This window comes from Strongylocentrotus purpuratus, unplaced genomic scaffold, assembly GCF_000002235.5.
Source record: "Strongylocentrotus purpuratus isolate Spur 01 unplaced genomic scaffold, Spur_5.0 spur5_scaffold_13, whole genome shotgun sequence".
NCBI classification, from domain to species: Eukaryota; Metazoa; Echinodermata; class Echinoidea; order Camarodonta; family Strongylocentrotidae; genus Strongylocentrotus; species Strongylocentrotus purpuratus.
The window spans coordinates 2,135,655-2,147,987 of record NW_022145598.1 but is presented as its reverse complement, the minus strand read 5'-3'; the positions used below and the strand labels follow the sequence as shown (position 1 = coordinate 2,147,987).

The 12,333-nt window shown below is 34.0% G+C and overlaps 1 protein-coding gene across 9 annotated transcripts in view; it reads left to right on the top strand.

Moving 5' to 3' along the window:
- LOC588154 (otoferlin) overlaps nucleotides 1-10,501 on the top strand; it is a 93,311-nt gene extending 82,810 nt beyond the window's left edge. For 8 of the 9 annotated variants that reach the window (XM_030982700.1, XM_030982704.1, XM_030982703.1 and 5 more), the window contains one exon: nucleotides 2,449-2,896. In XM_030982700.1, coding sequence (XP_030838560.1) covers nucleotides 2,449-2,629 — 181 coding nt within the window. In that variant the 3' untranslated portion in view covers nucleotides 2,630-2,896. Of the gene's footprint in view, nucleotides 1-2,448; nucleotides 2,897-7,892; nucleotides 8,082-10,419 lie in introns of those variants that run through there. The other variant, XM_030982697.1, reaches the window with a different exon arrangement.
- Nucleotides 10,502-12,333: the final 1,832 nt, after the last annotated feature.

The window sequence follows — 12,333 nt, the reverse complement described above, 5'->3', positions numbered from 1 at the left end:
CAGAAGTCTTTTAATTGGTTACAATTAATTTGTGGTCACTTATTTGATTAAGAAGTTAGCCTTCCTCGTTCAGATGTGCATTTACTTAATATGTTATGATGAAACATACTATATTTATTTTGAATGACAAGAACTAACTATAGGATACCATAATTTATATGCTTACATTTTGAAGAGAAAAGTGTGGCTCACGTATAATGAGCTTCCATATAATGAGAGATGATGTTAAGTAAGATTTGTCGTGATATATTATATATTTTATATATTTCTTGGAATCTTGTGGGGTAATTAAGGCAAATGTATAGCTTTCATGTAATATTCTGCATGGAATGAACAAACTACTTACAGGAAATGACCTTCTTACATAGTACATATCCATATATCAATTATACATGTATTCTATCCTTAAGCTCTATGCATAGACGCAGTTTAAAAATGTATGATGTATTGTATTGTGTTGGTCCAATTTGGTACTGCATGTTTGACTTTATTCATTTTCAAAATTAGTCATCTTGACATGGTGTAAGAAATGATGTTAAATTGAGAATATAAAATGACAGTCTTCCTGTAAACTATAATACTGCGATATGACTACTATTGTACAACCATACAAAACATATCATATAAATGAAGAGCATGCTCACGACAAGAAAAAATGGAGGTAGGGAGTGTCATCATGGCGCGAATGTCAGTAACCACTTGTAAGAGGAAAAAGGCTGACTCTGATGAATAATGATGATGGTGATGATGATGATATACTAGATATATATTGATTATTTGATATTGTGTGCAATGCTTCTCAAGATACCTATATTATATGATATATATATTATACAATTTATTTATCTATAGCTTTATATACATTTATGTGTACTTGGAGGGCCTTTATATATTATATTACATACACTTGACTTTGAGTTTATATGTATCAGTATTGTAATTTTGCGCGTAGGACCAACAGTGATGAGTTCGTCCAAATTGTAGAGAGTGACCTCTGCCTGTATTAAGGACTAATAATTGGATGTTTATTGTATAATATTGATTCCTGTAAATTGTTATAGTAGTATTGTAAACAAATCCATGTGTTGTCATGTGATGTCTGAATAGGTTTGAATAAATGTCTGTGACTATAAACCATACATGTTTGTGCACATGTCATCAATCTGTTGTTCATTCATGTTTAACCATAAAGTTTTGATTGATTTTTAGGATTTTACTTTTACAGTCAAACCTGTCTATAGCGCCCGCCGAAGGGGAACAGAAAAGTGGTCTTTGTAGACAAATGGTCTTTATGCACAGGTTCCTTTAGTACATGTTTCAATGACAAACCATTTTCAAGGGAAACCAAAAATGTGGTCTTTGTAGAGAGGTGGTCACTAAAGCAGGTCTGACTGTCATTACTTCTACCGGTACTTACTTTGAGAAGGCCTATACTTGGCCAAGTTGATGTTTATTTTGTGGATGTTTTTACAATTTTCCTGAAAAATTCAGGTTTATTGTGTGATTTTTTTACATAGAAAACTGTAGAAATGTGTTAGGGGTTCATTATGCATTCTTAGGTTGGTTTTATATCCAAATTGATGGTTTATTATCATAAATATAACTTTGTGATTTTACTTTATTATGAATTTAATTGTGCAGTGCAAGTACTAGTTTATTCTTGTCACCTTTTGTTTGAAGACTTTTCTAATTATCTTCTCTCTGTTTGTTTTTTCCCCAAAATTCCCCTTTCCCATTCCTGTCAAAATATTATCAATTTCTAACCCTCTATTTAATTGGTGATAAATATTACATGTAATGTTTTAACCCATGTACTCCTGGTGGTGTCACTATATATGGTATTGTGTGGGAAATAAACCTTTATATTATGCTGGATGTTTGTTGTAAATCATTTATTGATTTCTTTTTTTTCTTCATACATCTGCATCTAACGTGCTGGGATTGTAAATGTTTCATTACTTCTTCATTATACATGGCTAATTATGTATTAACTGATATTTTCATTCTAATTTATTTCATATTGGGGAAACTGTGGAATATTCTTTTTCTTTACTGAATGTGTTGTTATTCATTTTTTCTCTCTCTCTCCTAAATTCCTATTACTTGTGCTGGGAATTACTTTGTTGATGGATTGTAATGGTTTATTTGTCATTGGATAATGCAATAACTGTAATTTTGGAAATTTGTATTTCAATGTGGTGTGCTTGATATTTTCATGTGCATATGAATCACTTTCTTCCCCCATTTTATCGCTATGGAAACTAACTCATTTCCTTTTACTGACAAATCTCCTCCCGACTCTTTTTCTTAAAACTTTTGACTTGGATATCCTGGCTGACCCCCTCCCCCCCTTACCCCCTCCTTACCCCCTCCTCCCCTACCCACCGTTCCACTTGCTGTGGACCCCCCCCCCCCCCTTGTGGATTACCCCTTGGTGTCACCCCTCAGTCGTCCTGATACGTCATTCATGTGGTTCATGAGTCCATGGAGAGCTCTCAAGTTCATGATCTGTAACCGTCTCAAATGGCTGTGTATCAAACTCCTCGCCGTATCCCTCGTCCTGCTTCTAGTCGGTCTCTTCATCTATGCCTCGCCTGGATATATAGTCAAGAAGATCCTTGGAGCATAGCAGATCAATATTGTCTTCATGCGATGCCAATTTGATGATTAGTTACTCTTTATATTATTATTTCTTTCTTCTGTATGCTCTCCACCATTAACTTCACTCATGTCACCCTAGGCAATGTAATGTCTCTTTTATTGAATATCTTGTTGGTCTTTTCATCTATGCCTCCCCCTGGATGCATAGTCAAGAAGATCCTCGGAGCCTAGTGGATTATTATCATGGACAGTGTGATGCCAATTTGAAAATGAGTCTGGCTCTTTGTATTTAAAGAAAAAAAAATTACAGTTATTTTAATGCAGTCATTCATTTTGGTGATATTTAATTCATAGTCAAATAAGGGGCAGTTTATTGTGATAACAATCTTCAGAAAAATATTTGTATACTAATTGCATTTAATATGTACTTACCTGTATTCTGGTAGAGTTTAAACTTGGTCAATTTGGGCTTAAATTGAATGTTATAATAAATTGGAAAAGCAAAGTTTGAATCCCTTTGATGCATAATTTTTTTTTAATTTTTTTTTTCCCTTGAAATCCATGGTGTAATGGCTCTAAAGTTACTACAAAAAGCAAAATACTATTATTTAGAATGTTACTTGAGAATCTGAATTACTGCATTCATGTCATTAGCTCAGTATTTGATATGGGGGGGGGGGACAGATTAAAATTTGAGTTTCTCTTTTTTATTTATCAGCCAAATTCGATGTTAAATCATACTACATGTTTGTGGGGGGGGGGTACCAAATTTTTTAGGGTTTTAAACTGTTTTGCTTGTTGAAATTGTACTAGAAACAATTCTTGCTTATGGTATTTAAAGGGTTCACATCACTACCAAAATACAGGTCATTAATGTTTGGTGATTGTTTGTCCTAACTGCACTACTTACAAGGGAGATTTATACCCCTAAACTAATCTTTCCGCACCTCCTCCCCCACCCTGCCCCCGAACTCTAGCCGCCCTGATACCTCCTTCATCTGGTTCCTGAACCCTTGGAAGGCACTGCGTTACGTCGTCTGTAAGCGACTCAAGTGGTTGCTCATCAAATTGGCACTCCTCTCGCTTCTTGTCATCTTTATCGGTCTATTCATCTACGCCTCCCCAGGCTACACCGTCAAGAAGATACTTGGAGCATAGCGGATCATTGTTGAAGCACTTCTGTGATGCCAATTTGAAGATTTGTGCAAATTAAGTGTAATAAAGGGGAATCGTGCTAATAGAGTTAATTCTTAACCTTCTTTTCCTTGATTTTTATATGTTTTTTCTTCAAGTATTTTTTTTTTCACTTTTCCTAATTTACTTCCTTCTCCCTGAACTATAAAAAGTAAAAATGTAATGTTTAATTATTTATAGACTGGTAATAAAAGAGGTTATAAAACAATTCTATTTTTTTATAAGGGAATCATTTATATATAAGAAAAATATTTGACAGCCTATTGAATGAGTAACACATAGTCAGAACCTAAAGAAATTGCACGGCTATTAAAGTCAATTACTATTAAGAACATTAATTGCCTGAGTATGTTTCTTTGCTTTTGCATCATATTGTTTAGACTCTTCATGATATCAATCCTCAGAAAGTTCTGTTACATTGAATTCAACAATTTTCACCATCAAGAAAGAGACAATTGCAATGAATGTAAAAAGAAAATAAGTAAATTCTGACTTTCCTCATGAAAACATTCAGCAGGAACGGAGAGTAATGATAAAGATTTGATGTGTAATCAAAGAAATACTGCGAGAAAGTGCAATTAAGAAGATTAATGCAGTTTAAATAATAACCATAGTCCTATTTCGTCCTATTTACTTGAGTCCGCCCACTGCACTGTTTGGAGCGTGTACTAATATACTTACTTGTGGTGTGTTGATTGCAATTGTTTCTTCTTTTATTTCGACAAAAGAAAACCATATGGACACATACATAGTGATAATAATGATGTTAATCGTAGAAGAATTCATTTGATTTTAAATTTGTTTATCCTCTCAAGTAGATGGTAAGTCCTGATTATTCTTGTTGAAAATCCTCAACTTTTCTCTGATTTGGATCTACACAATGATTTCAAATGGTAGATTTTGTAGATATAAATTGCACTAACTCAAACCAAAGCAATCTTATCTGTAATTCTGAAGATATTGTGTAGAGATTTAACTGTATGTATTTTGTATATTATTGTATTTTGTGGGATCATGTATAAAAGGAAAGAAGGTCAGTGTTAAGATAATATGTAGGCAATGTACTAAATGTATAAGAGTACTTAATGACATTCAGTCTTTCAGCATAATTTGGTCAGGTATGCACTATGTTATATATATAGAGGAGATTTGCTTTCATTATATCTATAATGTGATGTATTCAAAATGTCAAGTTCTTAAGGTTTTTGTAGAGCTTTTTCAACCTGACAGATTACTAATCATTCTGTATCAATTGTAGACATTAAAATGTCACCTAATGAATATGATATTTACATTTGTCAACGAATAGCAAACTTTCTGCATTGCTGAGAAAATTGTTGAAAATATTGTCGGTATTGGAAAAACTCATCTCCAATTCCTCAGAGAATTTTTGACAAACATAATATTTATTTTAATGAGTTTGATAAGATCGAAAAATGTATACCGGTATGCATTTGCTCACTTGGTGCCTTATCCGGAGAATGGACATTAAATACTCTTTTTTTTCAATTAGTTTCTAATGACACAACACTTCTTCTATATTGCATACTCAGAATGAATAATGATTTTCAAACTAAAGTGATCAAAAAAAAAATTCAAATTAAATTAAACTTCCCACTCTTGAAATGAAAGTAATGATGAAAATTGATGATAATTAATTGTACGGTATACAATATCAAAATGATTCTTTATGAAGGTTCTTTAAGTCTTATAGATAAATTTGAATGTACTGCTACTTCTGTGTCATCAGATCATACATAATTGTCTTGAAAATAGGAGTCTTTGAAATTGTAATGTCAGCTAATATTACCTTGGTTCATCCATGTAAAACATTGATTTTGTATTTTGCTAATAACAGTACTAATTCTTTCATATATCTCCATGGATTTGCAAACTACTGCAATATAATAGACAGTATAATGATTAAAATGTCAGGTAGGCCTATTCTATTTTTCAACAGTTTTTATATGTATGTATAGGTTTTTTTATGAATATTCAATCTTTTGTATTTCATAAATCCAGCATAGGCACTAAATAGCAACTCATGTGCCTTAATATTCAGTATAAATTTGTTTATATTTTGATGGAATAAGAATTAATGAATAACTCATATGTGCTCTATCTTTCAGAAATATATTTTGTTGTATAATCATTATGGGACAATAATTTACAGTATATGAATTTATAATGTACACAGTGACTATGTGAATATTTAATTGTGATGCAGATCTAGGATTTGCCTGATGTTTGGTATGCCAATATATATGCCATCGTTATCTTTGTCCTCTTGGAGCTATGTTTATCTCCTATAACTTCACAAAGCCCTTCTGGCTTCCATGAGATGTAATGGCCTGAATTCACAAAGAAGGTTAATCTTAATCCATGATTTAAACCTCCATAATAATAATAATAATAATAATAGTGGGTTCTTGTATAGCGCTCATGTCTGTTGGATTTGAAACTCCTGGCGCTCCTGCCCCCATAAAGATCATATATATACCCATGTATGGGTTCGTTTTAAATTGTCAATAGGACTCTTTTGTTGACATGCATATTTATGCTAATTTAGTCCATAGCGGAGGTTTAAACCAACCTTGTTTGTTAATTTGGGTCAGTGGGTAAAAGGAGAAATTTGATTTTGAGAAAGTATGTGATGATTGTACATGTATGTTATTAAGGTCAACTGACTTTTGAATGCAACTCTGTTTTTGTTTAAAAGAGCTAAGCTATATACTATCTCTATTATTCTGTTCAAATTATGTAACATTGTGAAGATGATTCGAGACGTTGGTTATTCCCTGTATGGATAATATAATGGTCAAGGCAATAAAATATATTTATACACTATACTATGTCATGTGTGGGGACTATTTGATTATATATGTTATTCATGATGCAGTTACATCATTTATTACTAAGTATTTCATTTTCTTCCTAGACCAATCTTGCTGCATTTACACTTCATTTTTTCCTAAGTTTCTTATCATTCATGCTGCGTTAAGGGATTGCTTGGCTAACTAACATTCTTTTTAGTTCCTCTATTTTGATTTGTAATTCATTTTATTTCCAAGAACACTTTCATTGCATGACTTTGCCGTTAACATTTTTTCTATCATTACTTCTTCTTATTTTATAGAATTATGTTTTGCTCATAGATAAATGTTTGATGTCCAATTTCAATGATTATTTCCCCTTTCATGTATACTGAGTGCTCTTTCATTTTGCTTTTCATTGCATTATTATTTTTCTGTGTATCCATTTGCATTTCCATATTTTTACATGCCATTATCATGATTATATATGATTTAGTTTTCATTGCATGCATGGGAAATACGGGAAAATTCTAACATCGCCTTACTCATAGTTCTTCCTTTTTTTTCTTAGCATTGCATCTACGGTGCATAGAAAATACTGTTTCTTTTTATGTTTCATTGTTGTTTCTTGTTTATGCATGCCATATACTTTAGACCATGTATTTAAATACAGTATTAGTAAAGCTCTCTGAATAATCATTACTCTCTAAAAAAAAATCGCGTGATCACGGACGTCACTCCTCTGGAGAGTGAAAATGTAGTGAAAATAGAGTGAACATTCACTCTTTTCTTCTTAGAGAGCACTCTAAAATCAATCGATTTTCACTCCTAAACAAGTGATCACGGACGTCACTCCCAAGAAAGTGAAAATAGAGTGAAAATTCACTCTCTTTTTTTAAGAGAGTAGAATAGAGAAGTTGATTAGTGCAATGACTTCCAAATTCTGTTCCCTTTCCTTTAGAAAAAAAAGAAAGATATGTTGCCATTATCCCAAAAAGGTGGTCAACCAGGGTTGGGGATAAATAACATCTATCAGAAATAAAATTTATAGGTTACACTGTTAATCCCATAATTGGAGTATAATTGAACATTACAACATTAAACCCCCCCCCCCCTTGAAGCCCCTGTTCATAAACCCATGGCCGTAAAAGTCTATATTCATATATGATCTACTTTTTAAGTGTACATGTATATTAACCATATCATTTATCTTTATCATTTTTCATGCTTCTCAAATGCTTGCCAATCACTTCATCGCTTGCCCATATTGTGTTAACCTTGTAGTCGTCCAGATGGTTCGGTTGGTTGGTTTACTAACCCACTCAAAAACCTATACTACGGAATATGGACGCAGTATAAGTGGACATTGCTGAAGATGCTCCTCGTTCTCTTGCTAGTGCTGTTCGTTGCCTTGGCGATATATGCCATGCCGGGCCTGACCATTGAGAAGATTTTCAATGGTTGACCAAAGTGGTGGGTTTGTGCAGGGGTTAAACTTGCTGTGGATTAACTTATTACTATTAGATGCGGTTTCATAAACTGAACACTAATGTTAGATTTTGAGTGATCATTGTGATGGGATGGTAATGGCATATCCAGAATAGATAGGCTTGGACAGATGTAACTCCCCCTCCCCCTCCCTGACTCTATTTGAAGGCCATGAAGAAAAAATAATTCATATCACACATGGCTTCTAAGGTATATTACGTTCTCCTGCGCCCCCCCCCCCCCCCCCCATTTATAATTTTCTGGATACGCCACTGGAGTGTGATGATAGCAAGATGATTTTTGAGATGGTAGTGATGGGAACGACGATGATGGTGGTGATGAGTATGATTATCATAACAATATTGGTAATGATGGTGATGATAATGAGGATAATGGCGATAATAATGATGTCTTGATGATTGTTGTAATATATGATCTATGTGATGTGTGAATTTGATCAGTACAGTTTGTACCGCGATTGCTTTTGAGAAGGGGGGTGACATTATGTACATGTATTAATATCTTTGTTATGGTGTGCCGTGTTTTTATTGCACCATTAACTGAGGAATAATTACTGGTATCGGGTGTGGTGACAATAGTATAGATGAGATGAAAACCCGGATGACAAGATGATGGTAGTGAAGATGGTCGTGATGATATGAAAAGGTGATGATGAATATGTGCATGATGAATGGTGATGTCTGTAGCTATATATGAGGAGAATGAGGGGTGATGTGGTGATGATGGTAGCTACAGGGCAGATGTGGATGTTAATGGTCGTCTAATTGGAGCCAGAAGGGCGTTAACTCGTATGCTCCAACACAAAGTTAACGCCCTTCTTGCTCTGAACGACATACTTTCACATGTATTTGTTTGTTATTGATTGACTGACACCCAAGATAGCGTGCAAACATGCAGCACCATTCCATTTTGATGAGCTGTGTTCTGCACAATAATAATAATAGACCCATTAACATGAGGTCTTAAAGATACTATGTCCCTTTTGCAGCCAACCTCAAATTCTGTAGATATTTGCAGGAATTATGAATATGTCATGTATATCCTATCTGTGAAATTTAAATGTTAGCAGTGTCTTTATATTCAAATTATTCAAGGAAACCTGTTTACTTGCTAGACTTCACTGTCAGACACTATTGTCAGTATTGAGTGACTGACCGGCTTTTCTTCTTTTTTAGTAATAACATACATAAAATGAGCTGTAAAGGATTTGTCTACTACAATAACCCACTTCTTGTAATGGCCAAAATTAAACTGATTGAATCTTTGTGCAGCATAAAACGTACGACCATGCGGTACAATGGTCTGAAAATCAAGACTATTACTTATTGGCTCTATAGCTCCTAAGTCGATTTGACAACTAATAGTCGTTTTTCCCCACTTATAGACATTTTCAAGCCCCATTTTTTTAAGGGGAGTTCTAAATTAGTATTATCTTTCAAATGCCATTGGAATTTGACCTTTTCATTTTTTGGGCCTGCAAAAGGGACATAGTACCTTTAAATTAATCCTTTCCCAAGTCTTATTGCTCTTTAACAAGATCTCCCTTTGCTCAGGGATATGTGAGTTACATATCCCTGCTTTGCTGTTTGCTGACTGCAATTAAACCCATTTGTCAGTCGACTTGTGGTTTCCATCATGTTCCGGTCGTTACGTAAGTGTTTGCATCATTGTTTTATTTGCAGTTTAAACATCATTAATAAATTAGCTGATAGATGCCTTCATTGTTCCAGTATGGAGAAGTGATAGAAGAAGACAAAAAATGGCTGTTGGAAAGAGAGACATCCCCCCCCCCCCCGTAACAAAAGAAAAGGTCTACCCGTATTGACTTTACACACCGGACTTTTGCTGAAAAGGGGGAGTCGCTGGGAACACGCATATGCGTACCCTAATTAACACTGAGTGGGGGGGGGGGGGGGACATTAATACAATTTGAAGAAGATACGTCATTAATTAAACCCTTTTGAGCCAAATATTAAAGTGGTGACTGTAATACTGCATAAATCCATGTTGACCGGTAAATAATATCTATAAATAGACATGATTGCAATGAAATGGGGCTATCAGCTGAGAGCCGACAGTGACATCGCTCTATTACATGGGAATGGGCGACAAGGGTCACAAGGAGATTGAGCTAATTGGAGCTGTGATTGACTCGTGGTGTAGATGTATCGCTTTGAGATTCATATGATATAATATATAATAAATTAATGTAATTATTACATGCACATGTAATATATTATATTGTCAATATCATCGTGAAACAAGGTATTCAGGCATACATTTTTCTTCGATTTCTTAACAGATTTGCGAATGAAACGAAAGGAACTTCATCGACGCATTAAACACCCATCCTCGGAGATTTACATTGGCTCCCAGATAAATTCCGTATCCAGTTTTAAATTATTTTTCTTACCTTCAAATAACTCAATGGTTTGTCTCCAGAATATCTCTCTGGTCTTGTCTTGTCTTGTTCCACCAAAGTCCTTGCGTTCTGCATCTTAAAACCTCCTTGTAGCTAAGAGAGGCAGACCGAAGACATAATGTGATAGGGCTTTCACTCATATAGCATAATTTGTATGGAATTCTCTCCCAAACTCCCTACGTTTGTCATGTATATCTAATACTGAAACATTCATATCTAAACTTAAAACTTATCTTTTCAAATTAGCATATCAATAGAACTAAAGGATAAGTAATATTGTATTTTTTCTCTTTGTAAGAACTTCATTGTTTTCTATATTTGCTTCTGTTTACTCATCTTCCTTTTATGATCTTGTTGTATTTCATATTTTAAAGCACATAAAAATGTCAACAGACATGAAATGCACTACAAAAGAACGAAGTATTATTATTATCCACCAAGGCGTCATTTTTTGTTCAGATGTATGAATCAATAATGTGACTTAATGCCAAACAACGTGTAAGCTCATGGGCCTACGTCGTTTACATGGATTTATGTATTTATCATGTAACATTAAAGTTTGCATTAATGTTTTACTCTTATCACAGCTAGGTTTTACATTAGATTCCAATCAGAGAAACGGTCAACATTCAATTTGAAAAATACATGTAGTAGGTTATTCACTATTCTAATATTGTATTTTTTCAGTGTATTTATCAGGATATTGTGATGACTATTTTCAATTTTGTATTAATAGCTTTCTGTAGTATAAAGAGTAGGAATCGTTTTTTACGAAAGTTCTTACTTCCGGAATTGAACTTTCCCATATGACCAAGGGGTTCATAATTCCGAAAATGAAATAGGGTTTTTTATTATTACAGAGGTTCGTAATTCGTCTCGATCCGGCACTGGGCTGCGGTCGATTCATGTATATTCTTAAATAACAATTTTGTTGTCTTTGAATGTAAAATAAGAACCAATCATGAAGGTCATGAAAATGACGTAACATTCACAATCTTGCTTGAACTTAGATACCAAATATTCATTTCAGAATGTTGACCTAATTATATGCGACAACCTTGTAGCTTAAAATAGTTATCGCTTAAATTTCGCTGCAGGTATAATCATATAAATTAGATATGCATGAGTTTGATTAATATGTACATAGTTTTCTTTCTTAGAGATACTATTTTTATAATACATTTTGTATAAGAACGATAATGTTATCACTTTAATAATTATTATTTATAGTGCTTTGATAGAGTGTAGAAAGTAGTTTGTGCAATAAACCATAGACACGAATGTTTATTCTGCAAAGTGTATTATTCATTTGTCATCCGATTAGAATAGAAAGGGGCCGAACCAGGGTTAATCTGAGAGAAGATATGGTGTAAGAAAGAGTGTTACAAGAGGGCGTGTGAAAACGGCCGCCCCCACCCCCTCCCAAATCTCTTCCTCTTTCAAAATTTTTGTCGGCAATTTTTGAGGGTGAAAACGGTCATTTACGCCACAGTGACAAAAAATGCAATCAATACAATTTGCTGTCATGATAATGCTGACTGCTGCCCATGTTGAAAATTTTAAAAACAGCTCGTTGAAGAAAAACTTGATTTATCGTAATTTAGTGTTAGGCTACTAGAATTAGTTGACACTGGATGAAAGGGTAACAAGCAAACAACGATACTAATGGATATGAATTTGGAAACGGAGAGAGAGAGAGGGGGTGGAGAGGGAAAGAAGGAAGAGAAGAGAGGGGGAGAGAGAAACATGGTATGAGAGAATGGTTTTTTAGGGGTTTTAGGGAAGAACAAATAT